This window comes from Rana temporaria, chromosome 6 (assembly GCF_905171775.1).
Source record: "Rana temporaria chromosome 6, aRanTem1.1, whole genome shotgun sequence".
Classification (NCBI taxonomy): domain Eukaryota; kingdom Metazoa; phylum Chordata; class Amphibia; order Anura; family Ranidae; genus Rana; species Rana temporaria.
Genome location: NC_053494.1, coordinates 10,655,618 through 10,679,550, shown reverse-complemented (window position 1 = coordinate 10,679,550; position 23,933 = coordinate 10,655,618). Strand labels below are relative to the sequence as shown.

The 23,933-nt window shown below is 45.4% G+C and overlaps 1 protein-coding gene across 2 annotated transcripts in view; it reads right to left on the bottom strand.

Annotated features, from left to right (window-relative positions):
* Nucleotides 1–7,851: 7,851 nt before the first annotated feature.
* TAOK2 (TAO kinase 2) overlaps nt 7,852–23,933 on the bottom strand; it is a 54,201-nt gene continuing 38,119 nt past the window's right edge. For both annotated transcript variants that reach the window (XM_040356130.1, XM_040356131.1), the window contains 3 exons: nt 12,154–12,366; nt 9,324–9,506; nt 7,852–9,239 (listed from right to left, as the gene is read on the bottom strand). In XM_040356130.1, the coding sequence (XP_040212064.1) occupies nt 8,700–9,239; nt 9,324–9,506; nt 12,154–12,366 (936 nt within the window). In that variant the 3' untranslated portion in view covers nt 7,852–8,699. The remainder of the gene's footprint in view (nt 9,240–9,323; nt 9,507–12,153; nt 12,367–23,933) is intronic.

Here is a 23,933-nt window from a genome sequence, read left to right as displayed (position 1 = left end):
GATTAGCTCATCCCTCTACTTACAGGGGGTCTCAAACTGGTGGCCCTCCAGCTGTTGCGAAACTACAAGTCCCATCATGTCTGAGGGAGTCATGCTTGTAACTGTCAGCCTTGCAATGGCTCGTGGGACTTGTAGTTTTCGCAACAGCTGGAGGGCCGCCAGTTTGAGACCCTTGCTCTAAACCCTTCTCCTTTCGAATGTTCCTTGTTAGCACGCGACTACCTCAGCGCAATTGATTGGCTCTCTATGTTGCGTCTTCCTTCTTCGGCCTGGGCTTTTCTGTATAGGGAACTGACAGAGGCGACTCTAGGCTTTGTGAGGCCTTAGGCAAAACTTAGACGTGAGGCCCCACTCACGCCCATGATGGGAAAAAAAATTCAAGCAAGAAAAATGACTGCAGAAAATGCATGGATCTAGCACACAGGTGATCGGAACCACTTCCAGGGCACCCTCCTCACCCATCAGACACATTCTGCCAATGCAAGAGGGGGGGAGGTGAGAAAAAGAGAGGGGTAATAGAGATCCGATGGTGCTAAAATTAGTATTGATCACAGGCAAATTAGGCGGCTGCGAAGCCCGTGTGAGTGCGAGGCCTTAGGCGACCACCTAATTTGCCTTATTAGTATTGATCACAGGCAAATTAGGTGGCCGCGAGGCCCCCGTGAGTGCGAGGCCTTAGGCGACCGCCTAATTTGCCTAATTAGAGAGCCGCCTCTGGGAACTGATATCGGGTCCAAATCAGCTTTTTGCACATAAATGTAATAATAAAATAGGATTTTTGTACTCACTGTAAAATACTTTTATCGGAGTCCTTTGAGGGACAGAGGAAGTCATACTTACAGGAAGACTGGACAACAGCAAACAAGGTCCTTCTATGGGCTTGAAGAAAAGGTACAAAAATCCTATTTTCTTTCTCATCCATCAAAGCGGAGTACATCCCAAAAGTGGAAGTTCCGCTTTAAGAACCCCTCAACCCCCTTCAGGGGGGGGTACCTAGTTTTGACAGGTACCTGCTCCCACTTCCGCTCGGGCCGAAGTTCTCCTCATTGCAAAGCTCCTGGGACACATCACAGGTCCCAGAAGATTGCCCGGCCATTAAGGAGGCCCAGTGCGAGCATGCGCAGTGCACACCTGGCTGTGAAGCCGCAAACTGTCACAGACAGGTGCCGACACTTGCAATACCGGCCATGAGGAGAGAGCCGAGAGTTCGGGTGGCTGCATTGCTGGATCCTGGGACAGGTAAGTGTGTGTTTATTAAGAGTTGGCAGCTCCACTTTTTGTAGCTGTTGACTCTTAATAAACATAAAAACGGCTGGAACTTATCTTTAATGGATGCACTGAACCACATGCTGCCAGGATGTCCAAAAAGCAGTCCAACTGAGAGGTGGGCAACTGCAAACAACCAATAATAGACCCCATGTGAACAAGAACTGGGCATGGTTTGTAGCTCAAAAGCTGCATAGAAGAGCAACAGCTATAGCTGGCACCAGAAGAGGTCGAACGCCCAACGTGGGAGCAAGAGAAGATAGTGATAGAACAGGTACGGAGCCTGATGGCAGAAAACCAGTAACACTCACACTAATGTGGAGACACACTGTGGGGGGCGCCCTAAACATGGGCCACCACATGGAACTGACCTACTTGAGCCAATCAGTGAATGGAATAGAACAGTGTCCCAACAGGAAGGACTTTCGGTCTCAGTATGAGTAACACAGAGAAGGGACACCTCTCCGGGGACTGGGATTGGACAGATGAACTGAATATGATCGCCAGGTGTGAGAAATCCAGTGTCTTCCTAAGGCTGGGTTCACACTACTACACTACTTTCATCCTACTTTGCTCTGTGTTCAATGTTTCCCTATGAGAGCGTCTTGTAGTGTCCTACACAAGTCGGTCCGACTTTGAAAATGCTCCCTGTACTACTTTTGGTCCTACATTGATCCTACTTCAGGCCCATTAAATATCATTGAAGTCGGACCAAAGTAGTATCCTGTTCATGAAAGTAGGATGGATGTAGGACCAATGTAGGATAAATGTAGGACCAATGTAGCAGAGCAAAGTAGGATGAAAGTAGTGAAAGTGTGAACCCAGCCTAAAGAAGACTATCCACCAGACATCCACCTCACCAGAGCAAGGGCAGCACACAAAGAATCTTGCGAATGGCTGATTTAGAGCCAACTCCAAGGTGTGACCGATAGTTTCTGTACCCTCTTAAGGCCCGTACACACGGTCGGACTTTCGTCCAACAAACTTCAAAATCTGCAAGTTTTCACATTTGTCCGACCGTGTGTACGCTCCATCGGACCAACTTTTTCGGGTTTCGTCGGACAAAAAGTTCGGTCAGCAAACAGGACAAACTTTACGACAACAAAAGTCTGATGGTGCCTAGTCCGACCGTGTGTACAGCAAAGCCATCGGACTTTTGTCCGAAGTACAAACACACATGCCCAGAAACAATGTTAAAATCAACCAACAATAGCAGAAGTAAACCAAAGGGTGGCGGTAAAAGAGCAGAAAAACCAGGTGATGTTGAGAAATTTTTAGAAAAGTTTGCAGAAAAGTCCCATCGTGTGTATTCTATGGGTGTGACCGGACAAATCACTTCGGACAAAAACCCAAGGGAAAGTTTGTCGGATGTCCGACCGTGTGTACGAGGCTTTAGAGAACCAAAGTTTGATACCTCCGAGTCAGCATGGCCAATAGGGAAAATATGTTAGATCTTCCAACGCAAGGGGTAGGCAGGGAATAGAAGTAAATCTCCTCACCAAATTATGTAGCGCAATGCAGATCTGATAGAGCCAAGAACCAAGCTCAACTCCCGCTGATCTTCAGAAGTTGCCCCAGGGGCAACACCAAGGTAGAACTTGCCTTAAATAACGTGCCTATCCTGACACCTTAGAGAGCCAAAGGATAACAGGCATTCCTGCCTCTCCAGATCCATCAAACCATTGGGATTCTTGGAGTAACATACAGAAGTCCTAACACGATGACAAAGAAAATGCACCTAGTTAAAAGCAACAGTGAAGTGCCATAGAAGGGCCTTCTCCATGAGCCTGTGAAAACAGTAAAGGAAGAAGAGCCTAAACCCTGTAGACATGTGCGGTTTGTTTAGTTTCGTTCCAAATCGCAATTCGGACAAACTTTTCGTTAAAATTGTAAATTCAGATGTATCCGAATTACAATAGTAAGACATTTAAACAAATCAGAAATAACGAAACAAAGTTACTGGTGCCACTTCCAGATGAAGAAAGATCCAGACGAATCTTGGAGGCTTGAGGTCCATCAGGGAGGTGTTGTCCAATAGGGCCTGCAGTGACTGATTTCTGCACAGGAGATCGTCTGATCGTCTGTCCCACAATGAGCATTCCATGAGAAGACACACTAGGGCAGAACCAGAATCAAAACCCTGAAGAACAATAGGTGTACAGGGGTGAGAATGATGCCGCGTACACATGATCAGAATTTTCGACAACAAAACCATGGATTTTTTTTCCGACGGATGTTGGCTCAAACTTGTCTTGCATACACACGGTCGCACAAATGCAGCTCGGAAATTCCGATTGCCAATAACTCAGTGACGTACAACACTACAACGAGCTGAGAAAAATGAAGTTCAATGATTCTGAGCATGTGTAGGATTTTTTTGCGTTGGATTGGATACACACGATTGGAATTTCCGACAAGAATTTTTGTTGTCGGAAAAATTGAGAACCAGCTCTCAAACATTTCTTGTCGGAAATTCCGACAGCAAATGTCCGATGGAGCCTACACACGGTCTGAATATCCGACCAATAGCTCACATCGAACATTTGTTGTCGAAAATTCAGATCGTGTGTACGCGGCATGAGTCTGGGTGTGCGGGGTGAGAGTCAGAGGCCTGTTGGGGCTGGTACTGGTCCTGGGAGGGACAGTGATGGTGGATCCAACAGATACTAGGCCCAACTGATAGCTTTTATGTCACAAGAGAGACAACCGATCACTGGAAGAATAGAACAGTGGCAAAGATGGGACACAGAGGTCAACCCGGGCTAAGCCGGGTCCTCTAATAAGTTTTTTTTTGCTTCTAGCCGTGTGATCAGCTGAAAAACCAGGCTTACAGGATTTAAGTGTATTATCTTCAAAAGTAGATAACCGAAAGGGAGAGGAACCAAGCTGAACTTTCCTTGAATTTCTTATGTTGCGGCAGAAAAACACTTGACTTGATAATGTCAAGGGTATGACCGAAGAGATGATGTTTCTAGAAGACCAAACAAGTCATGTGCTCGTTGGATACAACATCTACCTTCCAACACCTTAACATGTCTATACAGGACACAAGCCTGGATGCTTCTAGAAGGCCATAATAGCTGAATCATAGGGCTCCAGCCATCTGTTCAACACGTTCTATGAGAAAAGGGCCCACTGCTGCTATTAAGACATCCCTTTTAAGATATTTAACTCATTCTACTGCAGTTTGACCATTTGAGGTCACAGCTAGAATAGGGCGAAGGACAGAGCCCACCAGTAAGACCTGGGCTTTAAAGCAGGGTTAGAATACTTGAAGGCAATAATGCCCTCTACTGTCCTAGTGGCTTCTCTGTTAAGCTCACTGGTGGGTCCACAGTAGGTATAAACCACGGTTTAAAAAAATTCCCTTCCAAATGGGAATAGATCCAGTAATTGATCAGGGGAAGTCTTTGACCTGTCGGTGTGTTTCCAATCCTCAGAGGAATGCTCCCAAAAGGAAGGTCTTCGCAGCTGTAGGAGTTCATAAAGACCCAAGACTATAGACAGAAAGCTGATCGCTTGCAATTCTGAGGTAACAGCATAAAACTATAATTCAATCAATCTCATCTGTGAGGGCACCCTGAATCTGAGTCAGCTGATGAGTGCAACCGGTGGCCAGGCCTCTTCTAAGGGGATATCGGAGATCTATTCTGCAGAAGAAGGACCATGAGTGCGCTTAAAGACTCTGCGGTCAACACCAGCGAGGAAATGGGTGAATTCAGGGTGATTTCAGCCACAATGTCTTGTGTGACTGCAATAGACGCACCTCACAATAGAGCCAGGTAAAGACTAAGGAGGACTCCAATGAGGTAAACCCTATAACCTATAGAAACAAGATTGCAGACGTCAGTATTCTCAGAAGAAAATGGTGAAACTGTCCCCTGGAACTTTTAGGGGAGTTTGAGATGGGGTCTCCTGTTACAGAGGGACTGTCCTCTCCATGTCTAGATACAGACAAAGTGTGACGGTGATGTAACTAGCTCAGGCTATGAGGCAAGGCCTCGGATACTCATCCAACCCACACAGCTTGTAGCCAACGAGGGATGAAGGCCACCAAAGTCACTGTACATGGGTAGTAGGAGATTGGAGCTCTATGTGGCTGTTGGCAAAGCAGCTTCCTCAACGTTGAATGGTGGGAAAGATAACAACAACACTCCAACCAGTGGATGACATCAATGTTCAGTCACTTAACCCCTTCTAGGGCAAGGGTGTCAGAAAGACAAATATTCAAAGGCACCTAGTATTGGAAAAAGCTTCCAGTGCTCAGCGTAATTTGGCCCAATCACAGAGTCTTTATACACATGGCAAGTGCAGAGGCAATGCCAACGACTCTGGACCTGGATAATACTACACGGCTAATTTATTACTAGAACTGGGTCTAGAACAGCCATTCTGATCCAGGGTTTCGTGGAACCCTGGGGTTCCTCCAGAGGTTGCTAGGGGTTCCTTGAGCTGTGGCCGATGACCACATTTTTTATGGTGCCTACAGAGTTCAAGGTTCAGCATCACTTAGCAAACCCAGCAGCATGACAACAAATATCTTTACTTGTCTTTGAGAGTGGCATTCTGAGCACCACTTTAAGGGGGATATTCTTCCACCAGTATAAGGGGCATTGTTCCTATTCCCCTGATGAATTGGTTTTTAGTAAGGGTTCCCCGAGACCTGAAATTTTTTTTGGGGGTTCCTCTAGGGTTAAAAGGTTGAGATAGCCTGGTCTAGAAAATGTCTAATTGCAGTACCCAGGTCTGAAGGAAACTTCCTACTAGCCCAGGATATCCAAACCAGCAGGGTCTGGGTATAGCACGAAAAAGCTAAGCTGTGTATTGCTAATCCAAATAGCTACCATTATAGAGTCCAGCTCAAGCAACAATGTTAGTGGGGAACCTTCACTGAAGAGAACAAATGAAGAAAAAAACAAAAAAAAAGGCTAGTAAAAATGAAATGGTTAGACTTTTCCCTGAAAGCTGAATACATTCATTTTCTGAGGACACTCGGGAGGCGGGCTGGTAGTAGGTAGGGTTATCCTATGCCAATGTTTCTCAAATCAAGTCCTCAAAGCGCCCCAATAGGTCTGTTTTTAGGCTTTCCATTATTTTGCACAGGTGATTTGATCAGTTTCACTGCCTTAGGCTGGGTTCACACTACTACACTACTTTCATCCTACTTTGCTCTGTGTTCAATGTTTCCCTATGAGAGCGTCTTGTAGCGTCCTACACAAGTCGGTCCGACTTTGAAAATGCTCCCTGTACTACTATTGGTCCTACTTCAGGCCCATTGAATATCATTGAAGTCGGACCAAAGTAGTATCCTGTTCATGAAAGTAGGATGGATGTAGGACCAATGTAGGATAAATGTAGGACCAATGTAGCAGAGCAAAGTAGGATGAAAGTAGTGTAGTAGTGTGAACCCAGCCTTAGGCTGGGTTCACACTACTACACTACTTTCATCCTACTTTGCTCTGTGTTCAATGTTTCCCTATGAGAGCGTCTTGTAGCGTCCTACACAAGTCGGTCCGACTTTGAAAATGCTCCCTGTACTACTTTTGGTCCTACATTGATCCTACTTCAGGCCCATTGAATATCATTGAAGTCGGACCAAAGTAGTATCCTGTTCATGAAAGTAGGATGGATGTAGGACCAATGTAGCAGAGCAAAGTAGGATGAAAGTAGTGTAAACCCAGCCTTAGTAATTACCACAGCCATTTCATCTGAGGGAAATCCTGAAAACATGACCTGTTGGGGAACCTTGAGGACTGGAGTTGAGAAACACTGTCCTATAATTATTTTGTTTGATAGTGTCCGGTCCTCCTGTAGGAAGCTATATAACCTGACAGTGGACAAGAAAGCAAAGCGCTGCATTCATTTGTGTATTATTTGTCTGAAGTTCAGCTTTAAACTGTGTACACATTTGGTAAGTAGAGAAGTTCTAGGGCCCGTTTGAGACCCTGGTCCCAACCCACCTACCCGATCCCGCCAAGGAAGCACAAACTGATCACAGACAGTGCAACATTTCCCAGTCAGTGCAGCTGCGGCTTCCTAGCGGGATCGGGGCAGGTGGGTTGGGACTAGGATCCCGAACACGCCCGAGCCCATCTCTATCGGTAAGGTGGAAGACACCAGTCCATATGGTTCAACCTGGTTGAGTGAGTGAGTGCGATTTACGTTGAACTGCTTCTCCTCTAAATTCAACGGGTGGCCAACGTGTCTTCTTCTTAAGGCTACCCGAATCGTTTAATCCCTGTGCTAAAAACCACCATTGAGGTATTTGTATATCGCCATCATTTGAAATCTCAAGCGTCTCTTCTCCAGGGAGAATAGGTTTGCCGTTTGTAGTCGTTCCTCGTAACTGAGGTCCTCCAGTCCATTTTAGCTTTGTCACCCTTCTCTGGTCTCTTTCCAGTTCCAGAGGATACTTGCAGGCATAAGAGATAACTACACATAGGGTATAAAATTGGATTCGTTTTTTTTTTTGCTTGGAGTTCTGGTTCACTGGTTCCTCCAACAGGCCAGCTTTGAAGTACAGTTTATTCCTAGCAACGAAGTCCATACCTCCTCCTCCCCCCCATGAGTTTCATGACACAGAGGCAAGTTTCCATTCCAGTTTAATCCTTTAATTTCCAACATTTTTGTCATGTAAAGTCTCTGAAATCTTTACAGCCACCAGGTCAGCAGGGGGACACAAAGTTCTTCCATCCTGCTTCAGACTCTCTTCCAAAAAAAAAACAAAAAAAAAATGGCAAAGAAAAAAAAATAAAAAACAAAACAAACTCTAGGCTCTTGGCCTGAGACACCCCCCGAGGGGATATTGAGTAGTTTTTTTTTTTATTGTTTTAATACATTCCTTAATAGTTGTCTTTTTATTACATTTTTTTTAATCTTATCTATTTAAAAAAAAAAAGAGAATTATAACACGCGCCCAATCTCTCGCACACTTGCGGCACACACAGACTCACAACCACCCCTCAAAAAAAAAAAAAAAAAAAAACCCAGTGACAACATCATTAAAATGATACAGCGACTGAACATATAATAAAAGGGACTAAAAAAAACCCCCAAAATATATGTAGGCATTTTACCCAATAAAGTGCTAGAAAAACAAGCTGTGTGATCTTCTACCACAGATGGGGTGAAATACTTGGGCAGTTCAAGGGTCTTAACCAAGAAAAATATGAACCAATAATTAGGGAGGGGTGGAGTTAAAGTTTTATGTACATGGGGCTTCGCCCGGCGCCAGCAGGGTAAAGAGGAGTGGTGTTTTGTAACAAATGGAATTTAAATAAAGTTTTGAAAGTGAAGAAAACATGGAAGGGGCAAAGAGATAACTGATTAGGATAATAGGTTTGGAGCTGGAGAGAAAAAAATCATATGGACAGAAGCACAGGTTAATGGCAAAGGGTCAGAGGCTTCAACCTAGCGCGGGCAGGATGGGGGGCTCAGGAATAGGATAGGTGGGAGCCATTAGAGAGCTGGGAAGTGACACTGGTGCTTCGGCTCAATCCAGACTCAGATGGGCCACCAGTGGGTCCTCTCCTCAGGGGCTGGGGGCTATTACGGAGCAACAGGAGGCCGGCCCGGCCGCTGGAGGACGAAGACGACGGCGAGGCGGAGGAGGAAGAAGAAGAGGAGGAGGAAGGCAGGGCAGAAGAGGAGGAACCCGACGGGTGCAGACCCCATGAGGAGGATGGTGGTGCAAGTAGTGTCGGTTGGCGCCAAAGCTGGGGGGCCCCTGTGTTTTGTACCCCATGACTCCAGTGTGAGCCGCTGCGGGGCACGGGGCGAGATGGCCAGCCCGGAGGAGGGGCCGGGTAGCCCTGGTTGAACGCCTCAGCAGGAATGCCAGTGAGTGCCATGTTGCTGAACCCCAGCCGCATGCTTTCAGAGTCAAACGCTTCAATCTCCCGGGCTTGGCGTTCTAGAAGGCTTCGGATGCGCTCAGAGCGCTCGCTCTGCAGTGACAACATCTCCTCTTCTATCTGTAGAAACAACAGTGAGTAAATACCCAGAATAAAAAAATAAAAACGCTGACAATCCTCCCCATGCCCAGGGACAAGCCTCACCCTCTGCTCCAGCAGGGCCCGCCGGATGGACACCCGCTGCTCCAGTTCTTTGATCTCTCGCTCATGCTGTGCCTCCGTGTGAATCTTGATCTTGCTCTGATAGGCGTTCAGAAGTTCCAGCTCTTTCTGAAGCTGAATCCGCAGATCCTGGTACTCCGCCTCCTGTGTTTCGTCCAGCCGCAACTAGCAAAAAAAATACAATTTAGTCTCATTCTAAATAACCCAAAAAGGTAATTTCACAAGCCTTTTACATTTTTCTACAAGCAGGCCTAACTATCCAACAGCCATATATAATGTGACAGGAAGTCAGGTAAATCTGTGGGTGTTGTCACAAACGGGACATACATTTCTGCCTTGCTTAGACAATACACCAATCATTATTAGGCGTCGGCTGTGAGAAATAGCCAGGAAAGGCTAAGGGCCGTTGGAAGACTCCAGCTGTTCAGAGTGAGGCAATTAAGGCCTCTATAAGAAGTCCAGAGGGTTACCACTAATTGGCTGCATCATCCTGAGTCTGTGTGAGTAAGGAGAGCAGTGCCAGAAGGTCTTATGTGAAGGTGAGGAGAGGATTGATTTTTCTGTGTGATAAAAATCAAAAGACTATTGTTTGTGCTGTATGTCCAGCATTGTCTGCCCAGCGCTAGGCTGAGTCAGACTTCATAGATTACGGTAGACGCCCAGAGTGGCTAGGATTTATTTTATGTTTGATTTTGTTTGGATGCTTGCAATTGTTTTCCAGCAAGATGGAAAAATAAACCAAAAACGTTGTTTTCAACCGTCTTCGACTGACAGTCTGTATAAATTCAGTGTGTGGTGAACCCGTCCAAGGGGTCACACACCCCGCTACCGAGCTAACCCCTCACTATATATATATATATATATATATATATGTCCAAGGAGAGCTTCAAACGATGTCCAAGAGTTCAACGTTTTTAATGAAAAAACTGGTTCATGGGAGAGAAGGAAAAAAAAGCATACGCGTTTCTGGAGCCAGACTCCCCCTTTCTTCTTCAGGGCGCAGGAATTCTGACTGTGATTAAATGTATCATTTAAGAAAATACCAGCTAGATGTGTACTGTTGAAGTTTCAGAAGGCAGGTTATGCCAGCGATAACAAGTGCAGCATCTTTGTTAAACTTCCCGAACTCTGACGAAATGCAGTGTCCTGTTTACTTTCAGTGTGCTGAACTGGGAGCATAAACCATGCAATCTCATTAGAGTAAACTACTAATCACCTCATTCCCTGTGATAGATTTAACCTCTAACATTAGAAAAATACAAATAAATTGGGAAATGTACCATCATCCTAATATTCATAGAATAGTCGAAGGGTTCAGGGAACCCCCGTGGACCCTGAAACACCAACACAAAAGGGTGGGCGGAGAGGACTACAGCGGTACTTGATAAAGTAGATACACTCAAACCAGAGCTATTATATAAACAAATTTAACAACATTTATTGGCATAATATACACAAAGAGAACTAAAACCACACATAGACAATTTAAAAAAACAGTACACATAACGTGACAGCAATCAGATCACCAAACGTGCGATCCCTGGAACAGGGAGGGGAAGGTTCAGGTGAAGAGTTGGAGTCACGAGATGGAAAATCTCGAGTCTCTACTAGTTTCGCGATAAATATCGCTTCGTCAGGAGACAATCTGAGGGCACAGTGTCTCAGAGCCCCAGGAAGATCCAAAGCGACCACAGAGTTGGTGACTCACACGGAAGCCAAGATAAAGAGCTTGAAGGGCACCCTATAGGTAAAGGATATCAAGGTGATGGGGGGTCCCAGGACCAGTAGTCCCCATCAATGGGACTGGTAGAGTAGTGTGCGTGATCCAACTATAAGTATTGAACACCAAGGTGTAAATATGAGAAAAATACAGTTACCAAAATACTACTGGTCACAGCGCTAGCACTGCATGGTAATGCACTTGTCCTGGGACCCCCCCCCCCCCCATCACCTTGATATCCTTTACCTATAGGGTAACCAGGTGCCCTTCAAGCTCTTTACCTTGGCTTCCGTGTGAGTCACCAACTCTGTGGTTGCTTTGGATCTTCCTGGGGCTCTGAGACACTGTGCCCTTAGATTGTCTCCTGACGAAGCGATATTTATTTATTTTCCAACTCTTCACCTGAACCTTCCTTCCCTGTTCCAGAGATCGCACGTTTGGTGATCTGATTGCTGTCACGTTATGTGTACCGTTTTTTAAATTGTCTATGTGTGGTTTTAATTCTCTTTGTGTATATTATGCCAATAAATGTTGTTAAATTTGTTTATATGATAGCTCTGGTTTGAGTGTATCTACTTTATCAAGTACCGCTGTAGTCCTCCCCGCCCACCCTTTCGTTTTGGTGTTTCAGGGTCCACGCTCATTCCCTGTGATAACTAGGAAGTAGAACAACAAAGGATCACAAAATCGCACACATTTTCGGATTTTCAAAAGAAAATTCTTTCGAAATTCGACCATGTATGGCCAGCCTTAGACCTAGAAATTATTTAATGGGGTTCCTTGGGGTAAAAAAAAGGTTGCGAAAGGCTGGTAATACTGTGTAGATACTAGAAAGACAATGTCTTGGTATACACCAGTGTTTCTCAATTCCAGTCCTCAGGCCCCCCCAACAGGTCAGGTTTTCAGGATTTCCCTCAGATGAAAAGGCTGTGGTGATTACTAAGGCAGTGAAACTGATCAAATCACCTGTGCAAAATAATGGAAATCCTGAAAACCTGACCTGTTGGGGGGGGCCTGAGGACTGGAATTGAGAAACACTGGTATACACAAAGAAATGAGTGATCAGGACATCATGCAAAAGACGATACATACTGCCTGGGTGGAAAGCATCTCATTAATGCTGTGGTCATACTGCTCAGCCAGGATAGCCAGCTTGCGGGTCTGCTCATCCTTCAGCCTCTTCAGGATGCTCTTGTGCTCGCTCTTCGGCGTGGTCTCCAGCAGGTGGTTGCGGAGGGCCTTGTACTGCCTGGTCTGGATCTTACAGGTGTCCTGGAATTGTCGCTTGATCTGCAGCTCCTTGGACTGGAGATAAAAGGGGAGGTGTAGGTGTATAGAGGGAAAAGTAGACACATGGAAAAGGGATAGGGAGCAATGAAAGGAGGAAAAGGAGGAGAACATGGACAGAGGAGAACGTCAATCCCACCTGCCACACACAGGTCATAGTTACACAGCTAAATATTTGAGAACAAGTACAAGTACTCGGGCAAATGCTTGGTATCGGGACAACCCTAGTAGGTACCCAACAGGGCTACCAAAAAATAAATAAACACATAAAGTGTGTATATTTGCCTTTTCTTTCCTTTCCTACTATTCCATTTTGTTGCCAGGAAGGGAAGCCCGCCCTGTGTAGGCTACAACCGGACCCCATAAGGCTCCATTCACACTAATGCGTTTTTTTTTATGCATTTTGCAGAAATGCAGGGACATTTTTTAACATGTTTCCTTTGGAACATGTTCACATCAATGATTTTTTGCGCCTCTGCGTTTTTAGAAAGGGTCAAGGACTTTTTTCCCCCCTGCAAAAAGAAGCGTTTTGCATGTAATAGAATTCAATGGACCTGCATCCAAAACGCAAGTACCGCGTTTTTTGCAGCGATTAGCGTATTTTTATTTAACCTGTTTATAGCTGGTTGTTAAAGGAAATGTAAAAAAATAAAAATGTATAAAAAATAAATAAATAAAAAAAACGTAAACTGTCGAAAAACGCAGCAAGCACCGCAAAAAGCACTACAAAACCGCTCAGAAGCAACATGCATAGGTGTGAATCGAGCCTTAGGCATTGGTCATCAACCCTGTCCTCAGGGCCCACTAAGGGCCCTTTCACACGGGCGGACAAACGGTCCGTTTATTACATGTCCGTTTACGGACTTGAAATGCTTCCCTATGGGATTGCAGACGTTAGCGGATTGAGCATCCTCTAACGTCCGCAAACATCCGCCTCCGCAAAGATCCGCTTTTTCAGACGGAAGAAAACCCTATTTTTCTTCCGTCTGGCGGAACGGATCGGATGAATACAGACACACGGTCCGTGTTCATCCGATTCCCCATAGGGGAGAGCGGAGGAAAGACAGGGCGGTCTCTGCACAGTGTGCGGGGACCGCCCTGTCCGCCGACAGCTCAGCGGGGATTTACGGATGATCCCCGCTGAGCAGACGGACACACACGGGGCGGATCAATACGGATCCGCTCCGTGTGAAAGAGCCCTAACAGGTATGTATTACCTTGGGGAGATGCAGACTAGAATACTGCAATCACTGAGCAGCAAATGATATCACCTGTGGGCCCTGAGGACAGGATTGATGACCACTGCCATAAGGTTCAAGATACGATAACTTGTTAAAAAAAAATGTATCTGAACAATCACCTTGCCAAGGAGAGACTAGAAATCACAACCTGCGACAGATGTGAAAATGCCAGAAGTAGCCAGATCCTACAAGTCAGCATGACTGCAGTGGCGAGGTGCATGGGACAAAGAGAACTTGCATGCCCCCAAGGTAAAATAAAAAAATAAAAAAGTTAAAAAAATAAAAATTCTCACAGGGAGAGAGCTGTGGCCAAGTACAACACAACTTCAGAGCTCAAACCAACAGGAACAAGAGCCAGAGCCTCTAGTTCAGGGATCCTCAACCTACGGCCCTCCAGCTGTTGTAGAACTACACATCCCATGAGGCATTGTAACACACTGACATGACTAGGCATGATGGGAATTGTAGTTCCTGAACTGGAGGGCCATAGATTGAAGAACCTATGCTCTAGTTGGAGGAGACTATAAGTGGCAAGGTCCATTAATCTCTGCAGTGGCAAAGGAAAGAAGAGTGTGAATGGCCGAGAGCGTCAGAGGCAAGAAATCAGCTTGATAAATCTAAAGGGTTGCTCTCTGCACAAGAAAAAAAAAAAAAAATACTACCCAAGGACCAGAAAGAATTTATAACCATAACACCACTTGAAAAAGCAGGGGCACCCCCTCATATGCTGAAGGTTTCATTGAGAGCTTACGTCTTTTTCTTCCAGTCTTGAAACCAGACTTTGGGTTGCTCTAGAACAGAGGTCTCCAAACTTTTCAAACAAAGGGCCAATCTACTGTCCTTCAGACTTGAGGAGGGCCGGATTGTGGGCAGCAGGGGCAGAAAATGTCATGGGCCCGGCGTGAGGGAGAATAAATATGGCCTCAGGATTGGTGGTCAATAGGAGTTGGAGTACTGTCCCTATTAGTAGGAGGAACAGTATCCCATTGGTATTGGTGGATAATCCCCTATTGTTGGTGTCAGTGGGAGGACTCGTGCCCCAAGGGCCGGATAAGGGCTAGCAAAGGGCCACATCTGGCCCTCGGGCCGCAGTTTGGAGATCCCTGCTCTAGAGCAGGGATCCTCAAACTACGGCTCTCCAGCTGTTGTGGAACTACACATCCCATGAGGCATTGTAACACTCTGACATTCACAGACAGAACTAGGCATGATGGGAATTGTAGTTCCTGAACACCTGGAGGGCCGTAGTTTGAAGACCCCTGCTCAAGAGCAGGGGTCTTCAAACTACGGCCCTCCAGTTGTTCAGGAAGTACTACAATTCCCATCATGCCTAGTCATGTCAGTGTGTTACAATGCCTCATGGGATGCGTTGTCCTACAACAGCTGGAGGGCCCGTAGTTAGGATCCCTGCTCTAGAGGAAGATGAGAGATAAAGATGGGACTCTGCCGACCTTTCTTTGGACTTCTTATAGCAGGTATACACTCTGGCCTACTAGGATATGTCTGATGATATCAAGGGTAGGTTTGATGAGATGGTTTCCCTCACATGCCAAGTGCTCCTTGGATATGGCATCTGCCTTCCATCTGTATGGACAACAAACCTCTACTCTACCTCTACTCTTATCAAGGTGGTTTAAGGTTGCAGTGGAGACATTTAACCCATTTTGCCACAGTCTGACAGATTAATGTCACAGCCATGCTAGAGTGAAGGATGTTGCCTGCCAGTTAAATTGGATGTCAAGGAGATATTCCAACCGTGGATTAGTAAAATCCACAAATTTAAGCATGGCTTCTACTGGTGATTTTGCTGTGAAGGTGGGTCACAGGTCAATCCACAGAGGCTATAGCACAGTGATGGAGAACCTTGGCGCCCCAGATGTTTTGAAACTACATTTCCCATAATGCCCAACTACACTGCAGAGTGCATGAGCATCATGGGAAATGTAGTTCCAAAACATCTAGGGTAGACCACTGTTTAACAATTTCACTCTCAATGAGGAATGGTTCAAACTCAGGTGGCCACCATGACACTTTAGGTTTGCTTCAGTCTGCCTAGAGGTAAAGATTGCTGGTATAGTGGAAAGGTCTTTCCAATCAGAGGGGCTCTGAAAAATGCATGGCTGGGGGCAGTAGGCTGATACTTTGGATGCATAGTACCTACTTCTTCAATAGGAGCTAAAAAGGTCTCTTGCAAGTCTGAAGTAACGGCAGAAGACTGCGGTTCCTCAAAAACAATTTCATCAAAGAGAGGCTTTTAGGGGCCTTGAGACTGAGATGGTCACCACAACCAGCGGGCTAGCCTCTTCCTGAGGTCAGTAGCCACAAGTGTGTGAATTTGGAAAACATGTATTGTGTGACTGTAGCAGAGGCCCCTAACTATAAAGGCAGGGAACTTTCCCTCATCGGACCTCATTCTTAATAAGGTTCCTGTGGAAACCTAGGGTGCCTGCAGTTGCTAGGCGCTCTTTCAGCAATCACTGCCCCTCAGAAAGGGGGCATTCTTCCCACTGACCATCAATGTGACGGGCATGCTTCCCACTCACTACCAATGTGAGCAGCATTCTGACTACCAATGACCACCAATGTAAATGACAAAAAGGTGTTTCCCCCCCCCCAAAAGAAGAATATGCCATTGCAATAACAGGTAATATATATATAATACACTTATATTAACCTTCCCACTGACCACCAACGTGAGGAGCATTCCTACCCACTTACCACCAACGTGAGGAGAATTCCTTCCACTGACCACCAATGTAAGAAACATTCTTCCCACTGATCACCAATGTAAGGGACATTCTTCCCACTGATCACCAATGTAAGGAACATTCTTCCCACTGATCACCAATGTAAGGGACATTCTTCCCACTGATCACCAATGTAAGGAACATTCTTCTCACTGATCACCAATGTAAGGAACATTCTTCTCACTGATCACCAATGTAAGGAACATTCTTCCCACTGATCACCAATGTAAGGGACATTCTTCCCACTGATCACCAATGTAAGGAACATTCTTCTCACTGATCACCAATGTAAGGGACATTCTTCTCACTGATCACCAATGTAAGGGACATTCTTCCCACTGATCACCAATGTAAGGAGAATTCTTCCCACTGACCACCAATGTAAGGGACATTCTTCCCACTGATCACCAATGTAAGGAACATTCTTCTCACTGACCACCAATGTAAGGAACATTCTTCTCACTGATCACCAATGTAAGGAACATTCTTCCCACTGATCACCAATGTAAGGGACATTCTTCTCACTGATCACCAATGTAAGGGACATTCTTCTCACTGATCACCAATGTAAGGCTGGGTTCACACTACGGTTTTCCCGTCTGTCAGCCGCATACGATTTCAGTATTGAAAACGTACGGGCCCGGACGGGAAAACGTATAGAGAATGCATTGCAAATCGTATGCACTCAGATGCATCCGGGTGCGTACGATTTGCTGGCAAAACGTTTTTTAAACGTCCGCAAAACCGTGTTCAACCACGGTTTTGCGGTCGTTTTTAAAACAGTATGGCAAACGCATACGTTTTCCTTTAACATTAATGTTAATGGAAAACGCACATATGTGCGGTTCCATACGTTCCCGTCCGTTTCAGCCGCATACGGTTTTCCATATAAATCGTATGCGGCTGACGGACGGGAAAACCGTAGTGTGAACCCAGCCTAAGGGGCATTCTTCCCACTGATCACCAATGTAAGGAACATTCTTCTCACTGATCACCAATGTAAGGAACATTCTTCCCACTGATCACCAATGTAAGGGACATTCTTCCCACTGATCACCAATGTAAGGAACATTCTTCTCACTGATCACCAATGTAAGGAACATTCTTCTCACTGATCACCAATGTAAGGGACATTCTTCTCACTGATCACCAATGTAAGGGACATTCTTCCCACTGATCACCAATGTAAGGGACATTCTTCCCACTGATCACCAATGTAAGGGACATTCTTCCCACTGATCACCAATGTAAGGAACATTCTTCTCACTGATCACCAATGTAAGGGACATTCTTCCCACTGATTACCAATGTAAGGGACATTCTTTCCACTGATCACCAATGTAAGGAACATTCTACCCACTGATCACCGATGTAAGGAACATTCTTCCCACTGATCACCAATGTAAGGGACATTCTTCCCACTGATCACCAATGTAAGGAACATTCTTCACACTGATCACCAATGTAAGGAACATTCTTCACACTGATCACCAATGTAAGGAACATTCTTCCCACTGATCACCAATGTAAGGGGCATTCTTCTCACTGATCACCAATGTAAGGAACATTCTTCCCACTGATCACCAATGTAAGGAACATTCTTCACACTGACCACCAATGTAAAGGAGCATTCTTCATGCTGACCATCACTCTAAAGTAATGTTCTCTGAGGTTACTACTTCTCCGGGTTAGAAAGGTTGAGCCCCTCTGTGACTTGATATCTCCGTTACCTGGACTTGACTTCATGGCTAAGCCAATATGCCTCACTGGACAGGACGATGGCCGATAACAGAGTTTAGCCAGTAGGTCAGGCACCAGTAACAAAGGGAAATAGAGAGGTGGCCACAGTAGAGTATTTTCTAATAAAAGTATGTATCTTGTGGTGTCTGCTCTTACGACACACGTGCCATCCTATTGCTGGGAATCCCTAAAAAGCACAGTGCAAATACTTGGCCACGGTACAATCCAACACTGGGCGGATGATCGAAGTGTTGCTCATACACTACAGCAAGAGTCCCACCTCACTCATCCAGCAAGCCCTGTCCTTCCCTTCATAGCGATCCTGTCACTGCCAAGTTGTCACCATCTGCAGAATCGCATGTGCAATATGGGCCCTAGCAAGGACGTTTATTTTTAAAAGTTTAGAATTTAGTAAAGTTCACTTTAAAGCCTATCTATAGTCTAAATGTTAAATGATATGCATTTTCTAATTGTATTTAGATTTCTAGATTACTTATTAATCTGAACGATCTTGAAGTTTGTAAACCTATTTTGTAAAGATCCACACACATTTACTTCCTTGAATTCTGTGACATATTTACTCATGCCCTGTGGTGTCACACATTTCACAGAGCCAGCCTTCTGAACTACAGGGGCGCCAAGAGGAAGAGTTTCCAGAGGTGGAATCAGGAATCACTGCTTGCAGGTAACAAGGTACTATGGGATATGTAGTCCTAAATTTCAAACTGCAGATTGCCAGTGTTCCGTCAGAATTCCCGACCCTTCAGATTAGGTAACGGAAGCGTCATTGCGTAAGCTGCGTATGCATCCACCGCTACCAGGTTTGCTCATCTGACAGAACACCTGCAGTCAGAAGAAAGCAGCGGACATCTTGCTACACCCAGCTACGTCTTGAATTGCACAATAATTTTAGCAATAAATATAGTGTCTTGGTATCTGTGATGCTTTTGGATGTTACATTTTGAAAGCCTAAAGTAAGTAAGGTTGTCCCGATACTAGTATGGCCACCGGGACCGATACTGAGCATTTGCGCGAGTGCTCGCGCAAAAGCTCCCGATGCTTCACCCGATACTTTTTTAGAGAGAGAGAGAGAGAGAGAGAGAGAGAGAGAGAGAGAGAGAGAGAGAGAGAGAGAGAGAGAGAGAGAGAGAGAGAGAGAGAGAGAGAGAGAGAGAGAGAGAGAGAGAGAGAGAGAGAGAGAGAGAGAGAAGCAGAGCAGTCCTCAAAGAGAAAGCCAAGACCTCCCCCCGCCGCCACCTAGTTGATCAGCGCGGGGAACAATACAGCTTTCATTTGAAAAGCTGTGTGTTCCCCCGCTGCGCCTCGTCATATATAGGCCCTCCCCCTTGTCCGGGCACTTTGATAGACAGATCACCCGTCCCAGGATTGGATGGGTGATCTGCCTATCAAAGTGCCCGGACAAGGGGGAGGGGCTATATATGATGAGGCACGGCAGGGGAACACACAGCTATTCAAATGAAAGCTGTAATGTTCCCCGTGCTGATCAACTAGGCGACAGCGGCGGCGGGGGGGCTTGGCTTTCTCTTTGGGGACACGGCTGCATTTGTGGGGGGACACGGCTGCATTTGTGGGGGGACACGGCTGCATTTGTGGGGGGACACGGCTGCATTTGTGGGGGGACACGGCTGCATTTGTGGGGGGACACGGCTGCATTTGTGGGGGGGGACACGGCTGCATTTGTGGGGGGGGGGGGGGGACACGGCTGCATTTGTGGGGGGGGACACGGCTGCATTTGTGGGGGGGACACATTTAAAAAAAAGTATCGTATTCGGTATCGGCGAGTACATGAAAAAAAGGTATCGGTACTTGTACTCGGTCCTAAAAAAGTGGCATCAGGAAAACCCTAGCCTAAAGGTTTAGCGATGAGCAGTGTGGGGTGTAGCAACACGGCCTCCGCCACCTTTCTGGCATCCAGCTTCTTTCAAAATGTAACATCCAATTAGGATCACAGATGTCAACATACTATATTTACTTATATATGCTCGATTTATTGCTAAAGTTACTGTGAAATTCAAGACGTAGCTGGGTGTAGCAAGATGTCTGCTGCCACATTCTTCTGACTGCAGGTGATCTGTCAGATTAGCAAACCCGATAGCGGCGGAACGCATGCGCAGCTGACGCAACGTCACTCCCGTTACCTAATCTGACGGGTCGCCAATTTGGATAGAACGCCAGCACTCACAACCTGAAAGGAGATTTTTCAAATAATCTTATATTGGATTGTCAAAATTAACTATTGGCTGTATTATTACAATGCTGATGTTATAAATGAAAGTAGTGTATGCTGTGACCACAGGATTCCTTCAAAGGAAGTGTATTTACATTACAAAATGTACTTTGAAAGGCAAGTGTAGATCTGTATTTGCCTATGCAAAAACTGTATATAAAATTACTGACATATGAGAAACACTTTGCTGATAAAAGGTACAATCGGGTACATGAGGGGACTGGATCAGGAATTGTACTGTTGGCCATAAAAATAATAATAAAAAAAAAAATTTAAAATAAAATAATGCACTACCTGCCTGGAGTTTGCATGTTTTCACTGTGCAGGATTTCTCTGGGTACTCCAGTTTCCTCCCACTCTCCAAAGACATGCTTGTAGGATTACTGGTCCCTGTCTAAACTGGCCCTAGTATATGTGTATAGATGCGAGTTATGGACCTTAGATTGCAAGCTTCTTGGGGACAGGTACTGATATGAATATAAAAATTCATAGCATTGCTGCTTGGATCAATTCACCAAAAATGCAGACCATTGCACCATTAACCATTTCCCTGCCCAGACACAGCCTTTTTTTTTTTTTATTATTCTCGGAAGACCCTACTTTTTTTTTTTTTCCCCTCCCAAGTTCCCTCAATGCACACAAAAGACAAAATGGTGTAAAATGTGAAGAAATGACACAAACTGGATGGATTTAATTTCCAGCAAAATGTTTATTACAAAAAAGAAAAAAAACAAAACAAAACACACACAAAAAAAAAAAAAAAACAATTACAATTGGGGGGAGAAGGACTAGAACAAAAAAAAAAAAAATGATGTAAAATATATATATTTAGAAAACATTAAATAAATAAGATTTAACACCTTTGCCTCCCAGGCCTGCTCCCCTCACGGTCAGCAAAGGGGTTAAAACGATAAATATATATATTTTGTGTTGGTAAAAAAAAAGAAAGAAACAAACACAGAAATGTCAGCAGGTTTACTTTTTTACAATGTGCGGGGGAGAAAATAAATTAAAGAAAAATAAAATAAAAATAAAAATAAAGATGCACAACTATTAAGATCAAAATAAAAAGAGGTGTAATACCACAAAAAGGGTGTTTTGTTTTGTTCTGTTTTTTTTTTTTTTTTTATGAGCTTGTGGTTTTCGGGGAGGCTGGTCTCAGGCAAAGAAAGGGTTAAGGGGCTACTCCCAGCTGTCTTTTCATGTTATACTTATACAAGCTAATGAAAACACAAAAGAAGTAAAAAGCAATAACAAAAAGCGGTGATATAATAAGAGAGCGGTCTTACACACAAATGGCCACTAGATGTCACCGAGTGCGCTAGTGTCAGACAGTACAAGCCGTAAAAAACGGTACTCGACGTCGCCATACAAAACCACAGAGGGGGCGCGGCATACATAAAACATCCTGGCCTGCAAATGTACAACCTGCCTGAAGGCCAAGCACTATCTAAACCTGCTACAGAAGGTGATATGCAACACCTGAAGACCAATACATGGATCATTCTGCTGTATTAAAAAATCAACCAAAATGGCTTGTATATGGGTGGCAATCAACATATACCAAATTAATGCATGGTTTACTGCGCATTTACAAAAATGCAAGGCAGAAGAATTGGCGTTCTCCTGGAACGGACTATGCTCGGAATCCAAGGTTCCACTGTAATACGAACGCCACTTTTGCTGAATGGCTTGGTTTACTAGAGCAGCGTTTCTCAACTCCAGTCCTCAAGGCGCCCCAACAGGTCATGTTTTCAGGATTTCCCTCAGATGAAACTGCTGTGGTAATTACCAAGGCAGCGAAATGGATCAAATCCCCTGTGCAAAATATTGGAAAACCTGAAAACATGACCTGGTGGGGTGCCTTGAGGACTGGAGTTGAGAAACACTGTACTAGAGTCAGGGCTGAGCAGTAGGCAGCCGCATTGAGTGATTCAGCATGAGGGGGGCACAACCTTTGCTGCTTCAGTGGTGAATGGGGGGGGGGGGGGGGGGTTCTGGCCTTTTGGCCTTTCACCCGTGCTAAAGGAGCCTGTCCCTGGACTAGCTGCAGGAAGTAGAAACACCATCTATTGGCAGGATTGCCAGGTAATAAAAACTACCGTATTTATCAGCGTATACAGCGCACTTTTTAACCCTGAAAATAGGGGGAAAATCACAGGTGCGCGCTATACGCCGATAGTGTACCTTGGGCTCAGAGGGAAAGGAGGGGGACGAGCGCTGCCGAGTGCCGCCGGAATTCACGAGCCGCCTCTCCTGTTTACTCGGCTCTAACGTTACACACACACACAGTCCCGCTTCCGCCACCGGCATTGGACCAGTGTTCTATCAAATCACAGGAGCTGGTCCAATGCCGATGGCGGAGGCGGGACTGTGTATGTGACTGCCGCCAAATGAACAGGAGATGACGGCTCGGTGATTCCCTCACTCCACGAGAGAAGGTGAGGCTGCAAATGGGCACATAGGCTGCATCTAGGCAAATCAAACTATGGGCACAGACTGGAGCTGGGCACATAGGCTGCATTTAGGCACAGATTAGGCTGCATTGAGGCTGCAGATGGACACTGACCACACAATTAAAAAAAAACGTTTTTTCCCCTGAAACTTCCCTCTGAAATTGGGGTGCGCGTTATACGCCGATAAATACGGTATATTACAGGATGAAGCAGCTGCATTAATGCAGGCGACTGGCTGCGTCGTATACGTCTTTTTAGCGTTTGCTTTGCTTTATCAGTTGATTCCCACAGACAAACACAACAAATAGAAGGATAGAACGGGTTACACCGAGCAAAGTACAAAGCAAAAACAACAGTCTGCACTACCCTGTAACATTCAACTCAGATTTTACCGTTACCCTCAAGACTCTTCAGATCTGAGACTTCTAAGTGCGCAAATCCTCAGAACGAGACACGTGGCCGAACCCTGCGACTACTAGCCTGTTCAATCACTTCAATAGACACAATAGGAGGCAGCAGAGAAAAAAAAAAAAGAGATCAAGACACAGTGGAGCTTATACAACAAAGCAGTGCAAAGATAAAGACTATAGGCCAGGGATATGTAATTAGCGGACCTCCAGCTTTTGCAGAACTACAAGTCCCATGAGGCATAGCAAGACTGACAGCCACAAGCATGACACACAGAGGCAGAGGCATGATGGGATTTGTAGTTTGGCAACAGCTGGAGGTCCGCTAATTGCATATCCCTGCTATAGGCCGTTACCCCCAGTACTGGAGGGGTCAGTCTGCCCATAAGCCTCTGTATAGTGTATAGAACAGTGATGGCCAACCTTGGCACCCCAGATGTTTTGGAACTACATTTCCATGATGCTCATGCACTCTGCAGTGTAGTGGAGCATCATGGGAAATGTAGTTCCAAAACATCTGGGGTGCCAAGGTTCGCCATCACTGCTGTAGGGTAATCTGTTCTGATCACAACAGGGAATTTCCCTGGTATAGAAGGATGAGGGCGCCACAAGTCTAGATTACGTTTTTCACAAGCCGACATGCAAATCTCACTTCTATTACCGTCATCTTTGTGTTCTGCAATTACCTGCCCAGTATTCTCTCCTCCACTGCTCTTGCCCATTGAAATGAATGGGCACTGCGGCCG